Source organism: Euprymna scolopes, chromosome 14 (genome assembly GCF_053919585.1).
Source record: "Euprymna scolopes isolate OS-2025 chromosome 14, ASM5391958v1, whole genome shotgun sequence".
Lineage (NCBI taxonomy): Eukaryota > Metazoa > Mollusca > Cephalopoda > Sepiida > Sepiolidae > Euprymna > Euprymna scolopes.
This window is the reverse complement of record NC_136495.1, coordinates 16,791,358-16,812,283: the sequence shown is the minus strand read 5'-3', so window position 1 is coordinate 16,812,283 and position 20,926 is coordinate 16,791,358. Positions and strand designations below refer to the sequence as shown.

The window sequence follows — 20,926 nt, the reverse complement described above, 5'->3', positions numbered from 1 at the left end:
TTTTTGATTATTTGACTTTTTTTTCAAATTTCAGTGTTACATCAGAAATATGACAGTAGCAAGTCTTCTACATACAAGGCCAATGGAACTGAATTTCACATCCAATATGGTTCTGGTAGTTTAGATGGATACCTTAGCGCCGACACTGTTTCTGTGAGTTGGTTTTATATTTTCCTCAATGAATTTTAAATGCTAATGGATTGAAATTGAGACAATACCTACCCCTAATAGGACGAGCTGTTAGGCAAGGTCAGATATAGACGGCATTGTTCTGGTTAGGATAACTGGTGATGAAATACAAGCTGTACTTGGCCAAGTGAAAGCTAATGCCCGTGGTTTGGAAATGAGCCTCACCACCTCCAAAAAACCAGTCCTGTCATCGCTAATCAATCCAGACACCTAGTGGCCACTTATATTAGTTGGGATCAATCTGGAAGAGGTGCTTTAATTTATTTGCATTGGTACAACCATTGTACCATCTGGGGTTAATTCGAATTATTATGCTTAGGAACTACAAGGTCTTTCTTTGTTGATCTTGAGTGGTCACTAGTATTGGTGAGAAATCCTAATTTCTACTAAAGGGCATATGTATGTGCGGGCGATTCTTCTATATGGCTGCGAAATGTGTCCAATGAAAGCAGTTGATCTGCAGGTTAGATACATTTTATTATTCTTCTTAAATATCAAGAGTTTGTGCATCAAATTTTCTCTTTATTCCTATCGAATTATACTGGAACATTTTATCCTATTCCTAAACTAATATATATATATAAACAACATTTCATCGTATTCCTAAACTAATATACATATAAACATTTCATCGTATTCCTAAACTAATATATATAAACATTTCATCCTATTCCTAAACTAATATATATAATATTTTAACCATCTTGTAATTCTTCTCTTAAATCAACCAGTTGCAAATTTAGATGCTTTTTTTATTTACCTCCTCTTTTAACAATGAAATCAAAGCACAGTAATATCCTTTTCAATTATTTTGAGTAACTTTTCAGTAGATATATAACCTTTAGTACTAACTCAATTAATCAAAACTATCCATGTGGGGTCGCAGAAATACCTGTTTTAGGACTCTGGCGTGGGGCTAACCCTCTTGGTGCTGATGAACCCATAGATCTACTTGGGTCATCCATCCAGGAGAAGAAAAACTCTGAAGTTAAACCTGTACTACTGACCTCATATGTCTTGGCACTAAAAGGGGAGGGAGGCCTCTTAATCCTGGTTGACGATTTTCCTAGAGCTGGTGACTTGAAAAAAAATTACCAGATTGCAAACCTAAACTGCTTAATGAGTAGATAGGCTCTGCCTATCGCCCTACTTTCATACTCTTTTTTTGTTTATTAGCCAGGCGCAGAGGTGCGATCTTAGGGACTCCACATAAACATCCAATGGTTGATCTTGTTTCTTGACTAGGGCAATGAACACCGTTCCCTACTCTACAGGAGCCCTAACTCTTTGGTAGCACTAGGAGTGGCTGCTGCATCATCAGTTGAATAATATCAGGATGATTGTAGTGGCATGAAAGGGATCCTGCACCCATCTCCGGTGGGCTTTCCTGAGGCCACAATCTTGTAGACGAAAAGTTGGCTGATGGTCTACTTGTGTTGCATGTTTGGTATTCCACACAATCACGTTGTCCAGCACCTCTCACCCTAAACTGAAACTTTTAAATAAAATGGCAGTTCAATCAAACATTACGATTAAACCAGGCGTAAACTCAAACAAAACCTATCTGCCTCCTTCCTTGAAACTTGCATTCACGAATATCCACGGGCTTAGAACTAACTTAGATGATATTATTAAATCTTTTCTCCCAGCAAACACCCCGGATATCGTAGGATTAAGTGAGACTAACCTACACTTCTCCATCCCCTCTAACTACTTTATCATGCCTGGTTATCTCCCATTTTGCCGTAAGGACTTAGATATATGCATGAACTTGAAGTCTATATTCGAAACACCGTCCCCTTGACTAGAGGATTAAAATTAGAATCAGAAGACCAGGGCGTTAACTACTTATATTTTCTCTACTGCTCTCCTCAACCCAGGACTGTACCCTAATCAACCTAGTCTCTGACTGCATAGATACAGCATTGATACTAGTGCATGAATTTGGTGACTTTAATGTCCGCCACAGTAATTAGCTTTGTTTCTCTACTTACACAAATGCAGCTGACAGCATAACATACAGCTTCTCTGTATCCCATTCCCTATCACAGACAGTTATGTTTCCAACACGTTTCCCAGATCAGCAAGATCAACAAGCCTCTGTTCTTGATCTATTTCTGACCACATGTCCTGATTGTGTAACTAATGCCCATAGTCCACTTGGGAATGCTGATCATGCTGTGATAATGGTAGGAATCACCTTAAACTCTCTACCCTAAGCTGAAGAGCCATTACTCAAAACAACAAGGTACTATAAGAAGGCTGACTGGGAAGGCATCAAAGATGTCCCATGGCGAAATATCTTTTCTCTTTCTGCAGTGCACAAGGAGACCACTGAATGGTTTAAAGTGGCAATTGAAGTACATGTGCCCACATGAAAATTCTATAACAAACCCACTCTCCCCAGTGGTTTACTTCTACATGCGCAGCTGCCATTGCTCAAAGGTAGCATGCATACTGCAGATTTATTCAATGTAAGTCCAGTACTAACAAACAATAATTCATAGAAGCTAGAGGTAATTGTAAGAAAGAAATAACAACAGTTAAGAGAGAATACACTGAAACCACCAGAAAACGCATTGAAGCACAGAAATTAGGAACTTGTGATTTCTGGAAAATCTCGTACAACAGTCTAATAAATAATGAGCAATCAATAATTCCCCCACTATCCAACAATCATGAGGTTGTTTGCATGGCAACCGAGAAGGCTAACATGCTTGCAAGTTAGTTTGCCTAAAAAACTCTACAATGGACCTAGCAAACCACTCCCTCCCTGATTTTTCTTTGCGGACAGGCACCACACTAAATGATCTGAAAATTACCTCTTCTCAAGTGCATATCATAAAAAACAATGACACCTCAAAAGCTTGGCGACTCCATCTCATCCTAGCTATACCATTAAAAAATGCTCCACTGAGATTGGTCTAGTTCTCTCCAAACTTTTTAATAATTGCCTTAATGAATCTTGCTTTCCTGACTGTTTGAAAACTACTTCTGTGGTACCAGTTTACAAGAATTTTGGCAAAAAACTTACCCATTAAATTATCGCCCCCATTAGCCTCCTCCCTCTTTTTGCCAAAATATTTGAGTCCATAATTAATCAAGCTCTAGTCCACCACCTTACAGTTGCTAAACTTCTGCTGGCTAACAATATGGATTTAGGTAAGCCCGTTTTATTGCAGATATCCTAAATGTATATACCATACACTGGACAAAGCAGGAGAAGGTAGAGCAGTAGCCCTAAATATATCTAAGGCTTTAGATAGGGTATGGCATATATATATATATATATATATATATATATATATATAAGGCGAATGCGCACACGCATTTTTTGCATGTCTCGAAAAGGCTTTTTTCGCCGACAGTCCCGGGGGGGGGGGGAGGTACTATCACTTAGAACTGTTTATATAGCCCTTAGATAATATGTACTATTTGTGAACGTGCATCGCGTCTAGATTTAGTTACATTGACTTTTACAAAATTCTTGCTATTTCAGCTGGCCTCGTGTGTATGTTCGGCCTTTTTATATAAAAGCGAAACTGATCTGAAGCAAAGGTGTGGTTCTCAGCTTTCATGCCGGGAACATCCAGAAAGCAATCAGCTTTTCATCAATGTGGAGAGAAACCCCTTATGCCAGACGATTGCTATTCAATTGGACACTCCTTTCTGAAACATTTTTTAGTGGGGGGGGTGAAAATACTTTTTAAATACTTTTTATTTTTTTAAATAGTCTAATAGTTGTTTTTTTCTTTATAATAGAAATTTAACAAAATTTCAATATATTAAACATTGTAGTATCCAATACACAATATTTCCAAATAAATTGTTTTATTCATAAAATTTTTCTAACCAGTCAAGCAAAATTAGAAATTCTGCCAAAATCTAAGCAGTTGAAAATAACCTGAACTTTTTTTTTCTTTTTTTTTTATAAACATTGCTTGTCAATTTCCGATTTCAAAACTGGAACAATCTATTTGATAAATAGATTGTTTCTTTTTAACCAAAAAATTATAGAAAATTAATTTAGTAAATGATTTTTAACTGTTTCTTTTTTGCTTATTATACATTTTGCTGTCCAATTTCTTAGGTTGGATCTATTGCTGTAAAAGGACAAACCTTTGCTGAGGCGACCGCTCAACCTGGTATGGTTTTCGTTGCTGCTAAATTTGATGGTATCCTTGGTATGGGTTATGACACTATCTCCGTCGATCGTGTAGAGCCTGTCTTCTATTCAATGCTTGATCAGAAAGTTGTTGACACTCCCGTCTTCTCCTTCTACCTTAACCGGTAAGTTTCACTTCTCGATCAAAAAAAAAAAACACACACACACACACATACACGTATATATATTATTCGGCGTTTAAACATTTTAAATTAAAGCAAATTACTGTTGAATCTCTGTAAATTTCTATTACAAAAAGGATTATCAGGTTGGATAGAATATGGAATCTATGAAATCTAAAAAAAACAAAAACAAATGCAAGTTTCTTAGTTCATTGGTTGGTCAGAATCCGGTAATGATTTGTCAGAGGCATTGCTATTTAGGTCTTGGATAATCCAACCAATTTAATTTTATATATTAGATATATACATTATTAGAGGAAAACAACAAAACAAATTGTAGATAATTACAACTCCCTGCTTTGTTTATTAAAACTATCCAGAATTTTTTACTTTTTAGAAACTTGCTTTAATTATATTTTTTTTCTATTGGGAATGAGAATCTTTGTCGGATATACCTCTTATCAGTCATTTACGATATTTAGAAGAAACAAAGAATCATTATATATATAAGATTAAGTTTATAAGCCAAAAGCTTCTGTAAACTTGGAGTTAGTATTTATATAGTAATCCCAACCAAATAAAAAAAAAGCTCAATATCAATTTCATTTGCTAATATCTTTCCTCTGATGAGAATGCATTTCTTTGGGTTAAGGAAATTTCAACATATCTTATTTGAGTATCCTGTCTGACAATAAATTCATGTAAAATATATTTTTACACTCTTAAATTTGTGTGTGTGTGTTTTTTTTTTTTTTTTTTTTTTTTTTTGTGTGAGTGAGATAGATAGATATGGTTATAACAATGCAGGGAACCGGGTGTTAAAATGATGTATGAACAAACAAGAGGTACCTACTCCTTTTCCATTCTGGTTTTTACGATTTTTTTTTTTTTTTTAAACATTTCATTTGGCCCCTCTCTTTCTGAAAAAAGAGAGTATATTCTCGAAATATCAAAGACTGTTATCATCTCCGTTATTTTAAACAGTAAGTCTATTTTACTGCTTTGTATCTATGATCTGAAAAATAAATGGATATATGAATATATAAAAAAATACAAGCTCTACAAGATCCTCTTTCGTTTGCCCATTTTTGTCCATCACATCATTTTTACACCTGGTTCTCTGCATTGCTATAGCCTTCTTATACTCGTCCATTTTTATTTACCAGCAATGCTTTTAGCAAACTACTTTATATAATCTATCTCAGTGGGTGTATAATTGTTCTATTCAGCTTTCTAATTTCTATCAACATCTATTATTATTATATTTTAATTTTCAAAAATGTCTTCAGTTTAATCTTCAGGGTTAGGAAGCAATTGAAATTCAGAGTATCTTGCTTAATTTGGGGTGGGGTTTGACTTTTTCAGCTGTAATTTGGAAAGAAAACACTAATTTTAATGTATTCCTTCTAGAAATGACTCAATATTTTATTTTTACCATTTCTTAAGCTAATCTTTAAACTGGATGGGGAGGGGAAGAAACTCTGTAAAGGTGAGTTTAATCATGCTCTGGAGGCCTGCTTAATTTTATTTGGGTGGCTCTCTAAATGGGAGCAAAAAAATATAATAGTATTACATAATAGTATAATATTATATACATAAATATTCAGTATTACATTTGGTAAGTGGTATGTAGTAATCCATACATTATTTTCAATACATTAGAACAGATGTGCATTTTAAAATAAATGTTACACACAACTAAAAAAATTTTTTTTGTCTTATGGCATGCCGGGTACTCCTTTTAAAACGTTACTTTATTTACGTTTCTGGGGTGTTTAGATGAGGATTGGTTATTCATATTATTTGGATTCATCGGACTACTGTTCTCATCTTGAGTGTCATTTTTACAATGTTTCGGTCGATGTAACCTCCAACCTTCTTCAGGTGCATTTTGTCGAACTTGGGAATGTTTCTGTCAAACTTGGGAATTTGGATGGAATTTCTAACGTGAAATAAATATGGGGTCTCGTTCGAAATTACATCCAAATTCCTAAGTTTGACAAGATACACCTGAAGAAGGTTGGAGGTTACATCAACCAAAACATTGTGAAAATGACACTAAAGATGAGAACAGTAGTCTGATGAATTCAAATACTATGAAACTGTATTTTTAATTCAAAATTTTTTGTTTTAACTATTCATTTGTGATATATATGTGTTCATTTGTGATATATATGTTCATTTGTGATATATATGTTCATTTGTGATATATATGCATTAAAAAAAAAAAAAAATGTTTAATATTTAAAAACAGTTTTGAGCCACTCTACTATATAGCAAATATTATTCAGATCTAGAATCCATGTTTAGCCATTTTGAATTTGAGGAGAATAACCGGAGCAAACGCGAGTAAGTCACATCTAAGTCAATAGTCTGAAAATATAAAACAGTTTTTGATGGTCCTGGATATGACCTTAAACTATATCCAGTGGTGAGGCCCCATCTTGCGGGCTTTGGGGAGTGTGGAGCCACCCACTAATTGCCATTGCTCTCAGGTCCACTCTGACCCGGAGTGGTAGTACCTGTTAGGGTCCCAACTATGGGTTAAATAGAAACCAACTTAAAAACAACAAATATATTCTATTAAAAATTTCACAAAGAACTTACATTTTTTCTTTTTTATAAATGCATGCTTTTTTTTTTTTTTTTTTTTTTTTTTTTTCTTGAGGGTGCTATTTGGGTCCCTCCTTACACCTAGCATGCGTTCCAAAATTTATGATTGGTTAATTAATTTAGGAGTGAATTCTGTGCATACAGATATGTATATATATTTGATTTAAATCATTCAAATCGATTGTTTACAACTGTTTCAAGGCAGTGTTTATTTTAAGTTGTACAATGAAACATAAATTCTTTTTAAATGCAGAACCATCTTCAGAACCATTTTCGTAGGTGCTCTAAACAAAAAAAAAAATAAAAGCTGGCACAATCAATATCCATATACCAAAAATTCAAATTTTGCTAGAAATAAAAATCACTACAGATTCATTGTCAATTTTGTCAGTAAATACTGTTTATTAAAATGAATTCCACAACAAAATTTACCATATTGTTTATCAAAGATATTTTGGAGATAAGGATTGGTTATTTGTATTATTTGAATTCTTCAGACTACTGTTCTCATCTTTTAGTGTTATTTTCACAACATTTCAGTCAATGTAACCCCAAACTTTCTTCAGGTGTATCAAGGTCGGAGGGTATATTGACTGAAATGCAAGGACCCATGGCATAGTAGTTAGAGTACTCAATTGTAAAAGTGACCTTCTCCTGAAAGTTCAATTCTCAGTATTGATGAGTGAAAAATACAATTGCTAATTACGTAGGACATCTATTCAGTCATGGTGGGCAGAACAAGAGCATGTTATCCCCATGAAGTAAAGGATTCCATTTGAATTTCTGTATAAATTCTAGAGTTAGACAAGCATTCCAGAGTTCGACAACATACACCTGAAGATCTGAGGTTACATCCACCGAAACGTGAAAATCACACTCAAAATAAGAACATTAGTCCGATGAATCCAAATAATATGAATACAATTTGTCACTGCATTTATGTAGCCATTCAATATCAAGCAATAAAGATATAAACAAATACTGAAAAATCTAATGAAAATGTTTGAAAATATTGCTTAGAAGATTCAAGATATTGAAGGACGAATCATCTGAAATTGTTTTTGGATAATATTTTTTAAGATGTTTTTCTTTCTCTCCAGTAATCCAAGTGGAAAAGAAGGTGGTGAATTGATCCTTGGAGGTTCCGATCCCAAACACTATAGTGGAAACTTCACCTACCTGCCTGTCACACGTAAAGGTTATTGGCAAATCAAGATGGACAAGTAAGTTTTTTTTAAGTATTATTTAAATACTAGCAGGACCTCATGGAATTTCCTAATTTACTGTTTCATTATATTCCTTTTGAAATGATGTTTGTTGGAGTCAATACTATCTGAATAAAAAAAGTGACTCTTTCATAAAGATAGTTATTGTTAGGTAAATGTTTTTTGTTTTTTTTAATAAAAATAATGTTTTATGTTTATTGTAGCAATTTAATATTTGTGAAATAAATATTCTGAGTTGTTGCGCTAAAATAATTGTCAGCTAAATACTAAAATCAATGAAACTAATGTTACATTTTGAAATATATTTAAAGTTGTTGTTTTAGTCAACGTGATCGAATTTTTGGAATTTAGATTTTCAAATGAATAAAGTAAAAAATGTTTAACTTGAGGAAATCAAATTGTCTGATCAAAAATCATAACTAATCTGTTTTTTTTTTTTTTTTTAAATGCATGTGTGAAAGGTGATAACATATGACCATGAAATGCTTTAGCATATTATTAAGTACTTGTTTAGTTTAATCAAGACATTAAAAAATGAAAATATTGAAAAAAGAATTATATTGTATGTGGTCGTTGTGGAATTAAGTTATTAAAAAAAATCACTTAATTTGATCAAGTAGCGTTTTCTTTTTCTTTATTTTCTTAGAGGAAAACCAAACTTTAATGAGATTTATCTTGTCGCGGCCATTTTGCTTATTTCGTGAACGACGAGCGGGTGCCTTTAAACGAAAAAGGGATTAAAAAAGGACAGAAACTCTGTGAAAGAAAATATTTATCTTGATATTTTTTCTGCCCATGTTTCAAAATAATCTTGTCAAATTTTGACAAACTTTAAGCGGTGATTGGAGTTATCTCCCCATGGTGCCCCCTCTCCTTATCTGCAAAATAAACAAGATGGCCGCAACACAATCGATCTCATTAAAACACCTTTTTAAACTAAAAGTAGACAACTCCTACAGTGAGTATCTTCCTTGCTGATTTTTATTTTTAGATTAAAAAATGTTTCATATTAGTAATTGGCAAACTGGATTATGTAATATTTGAAATAAATTGTAATTAAATGTTATTATATTGCCAACAACACAGTACAACAATAACAAATGAAAATTGGCCAATTAGAAGCAAAGTTTGATTTTTCAGCTTAAATTTTATTTGGTTGGACCAGACTTTGAAAATAAAATGGACTAGAAATTGAATGGAAGTTTTGCTTTTTTGTGAAATTAAATTCATCATTGTATCATTCAAGATTCTGGCAGTGTTGTGTTTAAAACAGCTTATGTTTTTTTTTTTTATTATTTATTTTTTTTTTTATTAATTTATTTATTTATTCTTTTTTAATCTTTTTTTATACTTATTTTCTTGTCCAGAGTCAATGTTAATGGTCAGACCTTCTGTGATGGTGGTTGCAATGCCATTGCTGATACGGGAACCTCTTTGATTGCTGGACCCGTTAAAGAAGTTACCAAACTTAACACGGCTATTGGAGCTCACCCACTTCCTGGAGGCGAAGTAAGTCCCTCCCATTATATATTAAACCATGTTATTTGTACGTTGTTAAATTTAAAGTAGGCAACTTGGATTATATTCTTCAAATTAAAATGATTTTTTTTATGTAGTTATTTAAAAATGCTTTATATTAGCAGTCGTGTAATCCGGACTAATTTTTTAAAGTCGTAACAACAAAACATGTTATTATATTTTATGGCTAAGGATATGGTAACACAATAACTAGTTTGTCGAAACAATTTGATTTGTCAGCTGAAATACTATTTAGGCCTGATTTTGAAAAACTAAGATGACTTCATAAATAAAATAATGCCATGGTAATAAATTTATATATAAAAAAAAAACTAAAATAGATTTTTATTTTTAGGAGATTTTTCAAAAATGTCTCATATTAGCACTTCTCTGGATCAGATGAAGTAATTTCCAAAAATAAATTGTAATGTAGGCATCTCCAAACTGTTGTGTAGAACGTCCTCATTATATATATTAACAAGCTACATCGTCATTTCATGTATTTACTATAGTCTGGGTTGATTTCTGCAGAAATTAATGAATAAATAAAATGTACAATAAAAAAAATGGATAAAAACAATATAACACTTACCTTTTGTTAAACAAATAGATTTTTAATAATGAACTACACAGAATATAAAATTAATTTTAACCTGTTCTGTTGATACATGTATCTAAAGATGCTGTTGCTTACATGCCTCTGTACTTTTTTGGAAAAAAAGGCGCAAAATTTGATTATCACCCTCTGTCATTTTAAATAATCAAATCCAAAGGATTTTTTTTTTTTTTCCCCCCCCTCAAGAGTCATATATTATGAATATATCTTTTATTGGAAACCTCTTATATAAAAAAATCTGTAAACTTCATATCGTGTAATATTTGAATTTAATATCATTTAAAGTTTTTTTAAAATAATTATTTTTTTAGAATTCTGTTTTTTTTTTTTTTTTTTTTTTTTTTTAATTCAAATAATTATATTACAGAAAAAAAAATTATCAGGAAAGTGTTTATTTTTTTTACATAATAATACTGATTTTATGTCAAATTTTATTTACAACTTTAAGTGAAAAAAAGTAACCGAATTATATATATATATATATATATATATATATATATATATATATATATATATATATATATATAAAATAAACTATTTTTGAATTATTTGATATTTTCAGGTTCAAAAAAATGTTGAAATTTTTATCGACCTACATTTATTTTGTTTAGTTTTTGTAACCTGAAATATTGGAAGTAGAACACCTAAAAAAAAATTCCTCTAATATGTTTAACAAAACTTTTATGTAAGTTTATTTAATGATGAATAAATATCGAAAATTTCAGGAAAATATGACTATTTGATTTTTTGCTAGATTTTTAAAACCTGGGTATGTCTACGGCTTAAAAAATGTCATTACATAGGTTGTTTTAAAGTGTCGATAATGTAAACACGATTTTTGTCTCGCATTTTCATTATTTTTGTATGATGTAAAAAAATTGTTTTTAAATATCAGTTTATTTGAAGCTTCTTCTTTTAAGTGGTAAAAAGTTAGGATGATAATATTAAATTAGTTACATTATGTTACATAGGGGGGTGTTAAAACTGGCACGCGTTGGAGGTACCTATTGTAATGACGTACATTGTATTTAATTTTATTGCCAATAACATGGTACAATGATAACTAAATAGTCGAAAGCAAAATTTGATTTGTCAGCTGAAATTCTACTTGGGTCTGATTTTTACAAAAAACAAAGATGACCTCATAAATGAAAGATCATATTGTCATATTGTCATAAAATTTGTACAAGATTTTAGTATTTCTTTTGTATATTCTTTATTGCAGTATGTTGTTGACTGTAGCAGCATCCCCAAATTACCGAATGTGGACTTTGTTCTTGGAGGAAAAGTTTTCACTCTGAAACCCAGTGAATATGTCCTTACAGTGAGTTTATTTATTTTTAAAATTATTTTTATTTTATTTTTTAAGTCTTACTTTTAATAAGTTCTATAGTTAAAGAATGAGCTTACAATCTTTGGGGAGTTCCACTTGCTGGAATACAGATGACACGCATGGGAAAAGTAGATTGGTTCAATTTTAGCTATGTATTATAGCACCAACCAACCCGACTTAGCTCCAATCTATCTTTCTCCTTTGTAAAATATTCAAAACAAAAATTCGTCTAACTACAACCACTGCAAATATTTTTCCTTTGTATACCTAAAATGAAATGAACTTCCATGAGCAAAGTTTCTTTCCAAGAACTATCCATCTGTAGAATACAATACCACAGAGCTGATAGACAAATTCTAGTTGAGCCATCTAAAATGATAAAATTGTACGTGGTTTCAACCATCGTTATCAATCCTCACGGTGTAGTCTTGACATCTACCTGATAAACTCATTTACGAATAATGTAGTGCAACCACACGTATAGAACATGATCCCAATCTTATACGATTGATTTTCTACAGGTTATCTGTTGCTAAGGTCGCTGGAAAAATGGTTGCATCATTCTACTGCTCTGGATGCAATCCTCTGCCTGTGTTAGAGCCAAGTTCATCCTAAAATTAAGTACTGTTGTCCCATCCGGCCAGGAGTTGCTCAGAGCATCCTCTCCTTCCTTGACAATTCAAAACAGGCCTCAAAACTTAGTAGGTTTTCCTCCTCCCTGCAACCTCTTTCCTACAGAAGAGACATTGCAAGCCTGTCTCTGCGCTATTATTATTTTCATGGCAGGTGCTTGTCTGAACTTTAAGCTATGGTACACCCTTCACCCCCTCGCCAAACTGTTACAAAAAACACTCGGCTATTTACAACTACTATCACCCCCCCCCACACACACACTTTTGATCTGTGCTTAAATCTAAACACAGATTCCATGAACAAAGCTTCTTTTCTAAAACTGCTTGCTTGTGGAACTATTCTGCTGGGCTGCTTTCCAGTTGACTACAACATGGTCCTCTTTTAGTCCAATGTAAACAAGTTCTTGTTGAGCCACCCTCTCGAATAATCAAATTCTATCCAATTTCCACCACTAACGATTACTATGCTAATGTCTTTGTGACGACTGTACACTTATTAACCCATATCCTCGAGTGGCTTTTGGGCGTTCATAAGTGGTGATTCCTCTGTAAATACAACAAAAAAAAAACCTTTTTTGTTTTTTTTTTTTGTTTTTTTTTTTACATGGGGGGTCACCACTTATCAAGACCCGAAGGCCACTCAGGGATAAGGGTTATTGCGTGTATGGTAATCAATGAGATAGTATTGTAGTAATCATTAGTATTAGGAGTTTTGATAGTGTCTTACTTAAGGGGGCGGTTTGTCAGGAGTTTGTTTATGTTGGACTTGAAGACGTCCGAGTTGTAGTCAGGTGGGAAACCGGCGAGCGGCAGAGTTCCACTGACGTGCAGTTTTAAGAAAGAAGCTTTGCTCATGGAATCTATGTTCGGATTTAGGCACAAATAAAGAGTGGGGAAAATTATTGACAGTAGTTTCAGCCAGACGGGTGTTTCTCATGAAAGATTGGCGAGGGGAGGGGGGATTGGAGCTCAGACGAGCACCTGCCATGGAAATAACGATAAAACAAAGACAGGCTCGCAACGTCTCTCCTGTGGGAGAGAGGTTGCAGGGAAGAGAAAAGGGCATCCCCCACTAAACCACGAAGTCTATTTTGTACTCTGTCAAGGATAGGCTGTTTTTAGCAGCTCCTGCCCAGATGTGGCAGCAGTACTCCATCCTTGGACGTACTTGGCTTTTATACAGATAGAGAATTGCATCATTAGTGAGATATCTTCTGGAGCGGTAGAAGGATCCCACCATTTTCCCAGCGTCCCTAGCAACAGATTTGATGTACGTGTTCCATTTCAGATCAGGAGTAAAGGTCAAACCCAGAAGCTTGTCAAAACATGGAGCCTCCCCAAGACGAGAGCCATCCATTTCAATTGATGCCAGATGGGGATCAGAGCGTTGATGATGTAAAGATAAAAGCTTGGTTTTAGATGCATTAAAAGTGACCAGCCACCTCTTCTTCCATTTTACCACGCGCTCAAGATCAGAGGAGAGAGAATTAGAGAGAACTTTGTCATTTACGGCCTTTGATGTGTTGCCATAGATTGTTGTGTCATCAGCATAGATGTCAACGAATGATTTAAGTATGTGTTTTGGGAGATCATTGATGTAGATCAGGAAGAGAGTTATGCCCAGGATGGACCCCTGAGGGGCTCCAGCATTAATACTGTAGGCCTCTGATTTCTGCCCATCAACCACTACTCTTATGAACCTATCAGAGAGAAATGATTTAATGATTGAGAAAACATTCCAGTAATACTGTAGCTGGAAATCTTGTGAAGTAGGCCTTTATGCCATACCTTATCAAAGGCCTTCGATATGTCAAGAGCAATTGCCCTGGAAAGGAAACCTTTGTCAAGAGATTCACTAATCCTATGTGATATAACCGTACATGTACATTTTTTTCCCTGCCGATAGGTCACAAATGAGTAGCTAAACTAGAATATATTGTTTTTAATTTTCCAACCTTATTTCCTTTAAAATAATTTAGGTGCTTGTCCAAAATTCCCCCTATAAATAAAATAAACATCTGTACCTGTGATGGAAACTAAATTTGTTTAAAATTAATTTTCTTTAAAGCTACTAGATTAATTTACATGATTTTTGATGTATGTTTTCCATCACAAGTAAGTATATCACAAAATTTTCTTTAGTTTTGTTTTATTATAGGGAGAATTCTAAACATGGACCATGATTTTATGTCGTTATTAGTAGGTCTGTGACAAGAGAATATTCTTTTCATTGTTTTGACTCGAGTATATATCCGTTAATCTTATGTTTTATATAGACAGATGTGGTTCTCGGTTGATTAGCTGAGTCTGTGTCAATTATATACTCAAGAGTTAAAAGAATGTAAAGAATATGCTGTTGTCACAGCCCTAGTTATTAGTAACATTTACTTCTTTCCTTTTCATTTTTTTTAATTATTAACAATTTTGTTTTTAAATCTTTCAGATTAAGCAAATGGGAGAAACTATCTGTATGAGTGGCTTCATGGGAATTGATATCCCTCCTCCAGCCGGTCCTCTGTGGATCCTTGGGGATGTCTTTCTTGGACCAAACTATGCTGAATTTGATTTAGGAAATAACCGGGTGGGATTTGCTAAAACCAGACCTTAAGCTGAAGACTTTTCGATTTAACAAAAAAAAAAAAAAATAATAATTATTTAAAAAAAATAAAAAAATAAATAAAAATAAAAAACAAAAACAAAAATAAAACATCCAAAATATTTCTTACCCCAATGTCCGGCAGAGCTTGCAACACTTTCTTGCATGATTTACGCATGCATTTCATGGATTGTGTCTTAGAATGGGATTAACTCTAATCACTTAATCTTGTAACACTGAGGTAAAAAATAGATTTCTTTCGGTTTCATACTTTTTAGATTAGAGATTCTGCCGTAATCATCTGCAGATGCTTTGCTTTATATAAAAATGTTCTGTATATACTCACGTATCATGAGACTTTCTGAGATCTAATAGTTTTCCTATTAGGTCACACCATATACGTGATAAAAACTTTTTAGGCATATCAACTGGTCTAGAACTATTTACACATAAATTCAAGCAGCAAATCGACTAATAATCCAGTTTCACATGCGTTATAAATGTTTTATCGTATCACATATATTTTTCTAAACTTGTCTAATTAATAACGTACTGCAATTATGAAGTTAACAAATTAAGCTTTTATTATCATTGCTGCTGCTTAGCTTATCAGCAATTTACTTTTGCTGGTAAACTTTCATATCTTTATCTATTCTCCCATGTTTAGTGCAGTATTTTCGTTGGATACAACCCAAAATAACTCGAGACAAAAAAATTGAAAATCTGATGATTTGGGTAAATGGAAAAAAAAAAAAAAAAGGAATTGTCATAAGCTTGAGTGCCTTGCTAGAAAGAAATGATTAACAAGCTTGTTGTTTAAAGATTAGTGAGGGCAAATTCTTCAATAAGTGCATGAATTTAATAATCTTCAGCGTGACAAAACTAATGTATATATTGTGCGAAAGCTTATGCTTGAAAGTGTGTTTATAAAACCAAACAAAATAAATGGTCTTTCTGCAGAAACTTCCCCCCCTCCCCTGCTCTACCTCTTCAAATTTTACATTTCAAATCTGATATATATATATATATATAGCTATCTATGTATGTACCTGCTCAGAATGCAGTGAAATTAAACTTCTACAAAAAGAGAAATAAAATTTAGTTGCAAGAAAAACAATTCTTATATTCAATTAAAGATGTTATTTCCGCTAATGGTTTTGCAGAAAGTTTGTTTATTTAATCAACACTGTAATTTTTCTCATAGCAAAGTTTATGGCTAAACCACGTTAACACGCAGCTTCTCATCGCATTACCAAAGTTAAGTTCTATTTCTATGAGACTTTGAGCATAGAAAGGAGCTTGATTTCAAAAGCTATTTCTAACAATTGTAATTGGTGGAATTTTATGAGTCTGATTTCTCTTCAAGTGCCAGTTAATTCATTTACATTCCAATAAATTCTGCAGTCATCAATCTATAGTTTTAAGAACTGAGACTTTTTGCAACATTTCTCGTAAATCTAACTATTTTGTTTGAAATCAGATATATATATATATATATATATATATATATATATATAAATGTTTTATCTAGCCGGAAGTTTAGGTTTTGTTTGTTTGCAAATACTGTTAAACATTATACAAAAGAAATATTTTAGTTTTAAGGTAGACAATTCTTTATTTTCAATTACAAATGAGTTGTTCCCCTTGATGATTTTTGACTTTCCAGTCATAAACGACATGTTTCCATATAATCCAGGTTGAATGACTAAATTTTTTTAACTGTAGCAAAGTGATTTTTTTTTAATATATATTTCCAATAACATGGTGCAACAATGTCAGCTTAAATGCTATTTAGGTCCAACTTTTAAGATTTCGGAAGATGGCGTTTTATATTAGATATGTTAACATCAAATTATAACTGAACTTTATAGTCAAGTGACTTTGTCCAAGTTGAACTTGGATATGGTTCTCTTCAGTTGTAAGGTGGTCCACCCTCCCGGTCTGTATCTTTGAGAAAGGGGCCAGTTTATTGCTGAAGTGCCTCTATCAAGGAAAACACGTAGGGGCTGCTCAGGCATTTTGTACATCTTAGTGTGTTGGCTTCTCAAACTCACACCTGACAAGGAGGTAAATACTCGTGTTTTTAGTATCGCATTACCATACACACATCATTTATTTAAAATAATTTGTAAGAGACTGTTGGATGTTAAACTGGCCATAAAAGTGGGGAGGAGGACTGGTGTAAAAAAAAAAAAAAAAAAACTTGTAGCATGCATTGATGTTTGTACTTTTAATTTTTTTTTTCTCTCTCCTTCTCCCTTGTCTTGCAGTTGTGATGGTGTCTGCTTTTATTACTGCATTTTGTATTTGACCGGTGCAAACAATTTGCTCAGTCCTTCTTTAAAACTAATTTTCTTTCTTTGCATGATTTTTTTTTTCTCTCTCTCATATGGTCCTCCAAAAGAAATCAAATTTCCACAACAATATCAGATTGGAGTTCACACCATTTATTACACCAAAGAATTTTTTGTTTTTAATCAACTTGGTGCAAATTCATTAATTGAATATATATATATATATATATATGAGAAAGAGTTTTTAGTCTAATGGATACCCTCACATTTTATGTAATCTGCCATCTAGAGTTCAAATCCTATCAGATCTATTGTGGTCATTTAAGTTTTGATACTGTTTGGAAAGGTATGAATCCACAATCATTCATCCCCTCTCCAGCTATGGATAAAATGACAACTTGTATACAATGAATTGTTTACAGGGATGTTGTTTTGTGTGGTTTTTCTCACTAAATTTGTATCAAGCAACTAACATGACTCGAAGACTGGCCTTCTGTGATGAAGGGAAGGACGTGACTGACAAAGATCTGTGATGCTACTATTGCTAAATGGTCACTTTGATAATGACCACACATACAAAAAAAATGTCAAATTTTTTGCAGTAACTTTTTTTTTTCCCCCCCTTTTTTTTTTTATTTTAAAATAAGTTCTCGCATGAGAATCTATAGTTCATACGTGATCTGTCAAGTTAAATGGTGTGACCTCAAATTTGATGACTTTTGATGCAATTAGAATCACGGGTTCCATAATTTATGCATGTTTTGGCTTTTTATTTCAATTCCGGTGTTTTTGTTTGAAAAATATTTCTTAAGCATATCATTCTAAACTATATATATATATTTTTTTTTAATTATAAGACCAAGTAGATTTATAACTTTAGCCTCAAAACGGTTTGGTTGCGTTTTTGTATTAATAAAATTACATCCCTTAAAAATATTGATAATCTAATTTAATATATAATTTATAACCAAAGTTTTTTTTTACACAAGTAGACCCTCTGTCTCGTCCAAGAGATTGATAAAATATTTTTATATTTGATTCTGAAGAGACCATTAGTTTAAAGTCTTATCTAAGCCATCTAAAATGTTATAACTGCTTTTGTCCTGGAAAACTTTTGGATTCTTAATATCAATCATATCTTCTGTAAATAAATCAAGCGATAAACAATTATTTTGTAACAATTAGATTGTTTCTTTGATGATGGATTTGGAGGGGGGGATCAAAAAAGCAATGTATGACATTAAACTTTTTTTTTAATTTAATTGGGAATTTATTTTTTAAAAGTAATTCTGCTTTTATTATTTTGGGGTTTGTCAAAATTTCTTGCATTTTTTAAAAGGAGTTTTGGAGGGATTTTAATCAATTTCTTTGCTTTTGTATAAGCTTTTTCTACCTAATTTGCTTCTTTGTTTTTCCTGTCTTTTTACAGAAACTGATTAATTTTTCTACATTTTTTTTTAAGCAGATTACTTATACTTTTTTTGTTTTTAAACTAACATTTTTATTTAAAAATATTTTTATTTAAAAATATTTTTTCTGTCATTCTTCAGAGCTTTTACACTTTCTCTATTTAACAAAGCTGGAAACGTTACTGACTTAAGACTTTAGAAATTGATCAGTTTTTTGTACATGATTGCATTTTTTTTTTTTATAGCTTGATGTTGCATAGTGTTTATTTTCAAAGCTTGGATCTTGTGTGTGTGTATATATGCATGCAACTTGTATGATTTTTATTTTATAGCTTGATCTTGCATTTTCAAAGCTTGGATGTTATATATTTGCAGCTGATACAAGATGTTTCATGACTATACAAATGTGATAAAAACTTGCTAGAAGTTTCAAAATATGTTCACTTAAAGTTTTAATAATTCTGATCTCTCAAATGGTGATTTTTTTTTTTTGTTTAATAATATTTAGCTATAATTAGTATTGCTCTGTCTCCTCACAGGTATCACAAGCTGGACAAACTATTTGTTTGAGTGGTTTCATGGGTATTGATATCCCTCCCCCAGCCGGTCCTCTGTGGATTCTTGGAGATGTTTTTATTGGTAAATTTTATACAACATTTGATTTTGGCAAGAACCAAGTTGGTTTTGCTGTCGCCAAATAAATGGAGAGAGAGAGCTAAGAATAAAACGCATTTCCCATAGCACAAAATTCCTAAGATGTTAGAACCTCTGACATATTTCCTCCAAAAAAATTTTCCATTCCTCTCCCACTCTTAAATATTTACTAAAATAAAGATTTTTTTAAAAAAATATATATTTCGTTTTTTCTTTATTTTCAATTTTTCTTTTTCTTTTTTATGACCAAACAAAAAAAAATAACTTTAAAAAGAATATAATAACACCTTTTGGCCATATTCTTTTTTTTTTTTTTCACTTTATGGTTTTTAAAAGAAGTCTGTTTTTTAAGATGTCCTGTTAGCGCGGAAAACTAATCACACCATCTAAAATGTGTAGGCATATAATAAACTAGAATACTCATCCCAGCCGATAAAATTATCCTCCACTCCACTGTTATGCACCATTTTACGTCCTCATACAAAGATTAAAATTTAGATTAATAATAGTAAACTTGATGTATAGAATCTTTATTCTAATTTTACATTTTAGAAAATGTCTCAAATTTAAGTTTGTGGAATCTTGTTTGTCTAATGACTATTGATCAAATTTGATGCAAATCTGAAATATTTCAATTTTCAAATATGAGGTTGTTCTCATTTTTCCCCCCCCCAAAGCCCTTTTTATTAATCGATGTCTAATCGCTATTGTTAATATTGCAGAGAACATCTCTTTGCATAAAACTAAATGTAGCCCACTTTATCATCTTATGCCTAGCAGCTGTGTCCTATACATACAGATATACTTAATTTTATAGAGAAATTGTGCTTATTCAATACTAAAACTGTAAATTAAATTTGAAAAAAAAATTTTCTCATGCCCCCAAAGCACAGTGCCACTTGGACATAAGGGGCTACTATTTGGGACCAAATCTACAGGGATACTAGGTAGAGAGTTGAGCAACGAGATATCTGTTCACACTGGTTCTACATGTCAGTATAGTCAAAGAAGCAGGAAAAATACTAGTAAAATAGGCACAGATATGAAAGTTGGAGGTTGGCTTTTAGTGAAGCACCTATTAGATTGGAAACTCTTTTTTTGGATCCTTTCTAAGAGCCAGAGACTAGTAGCAGATGCAGCAGCCCAGATATGGGAGCAATACTCAATGAATGGTAATGGTAAAGATAGGATACTCTCTAGTGCGAGTAATTTTCTAGCATGGTAGAGAGAGCCCACTTTCTTTGCAGCAACCTTTGCAATGTCTCCAATGTATTTGCTCCAATTCATGTTGTAAGAAGTTTGAAGTAAGAGCTTTCAGGTAACATATTAGTCATGACAATTAGTGGTTGAAGGTTTCTTGTAATTATTAAAGGAAACAAGCTTCGTCTTGGCAGCATTGAATGTTATCATTCATTTACATTCTCATTTCACAAAACAACGGTTTTCCTCTAAGGTTTCAGCCATTGCCTTACATATGTCCATATGTGTTCATTAGTTTGCCCCCTTGTGTCTGTTATAGAGCATGGCATCGTCAGCAAATACACCCATCTGAAACAATT

The 20,926-nt window shown here is 32.5% G+C and overlaps 1 protein-coding gene across 2 annotated transcripts in view; it reads left to right on the top strand.

Moving 5' to 3' along the window:
• LOC145292874 (lysosomal aspartic protease-like) overlaps nucleotides 1-19,564 on the top strand; it is a 45,330-nt gene extending 25,766 nt beyond the window's left edge. The window contains exons 4-9 of one of the 2 annotated variants that reach the window (XM_080138990.1): nucleotides 35-153; nucleotides 4,280-4,479; nucleotides 8,190-8,312; nucleotides 9,683-9,824; nucleotides 11,675-11,773; nucleotides 19,253-19,564. In XM_080138990.1, coding sequence (XP_079995116.1) covers nucleotides 35-153; nucleotides 4,280-4,479; nucleotides 8,190-8,312; nucleotides 9,683-9,824; nucleotides 11,675-11,773; nucleotides 19,253-19,414 — 845 coding nt within the window. In that variant the 3' untranslated portion in view covers nucleotides 19,415-19,564. Of the gene's footprint in view, nucleotides 1-34; nucleotides 154-4,279; nucleotides 4,480-8,189; nucleotides 8,313-9,682; nucleotides 9,825-11,674; nucleotides 11,774-14,857; nucleotides 15,277-19,252 lie in introns of those variants that run through there. The other variant, XM_080138989.1, reaches the window with a different exon arrangement.
• Nucleotides 19,565-20,926: the final 1,362 nt, after the last annotated feature.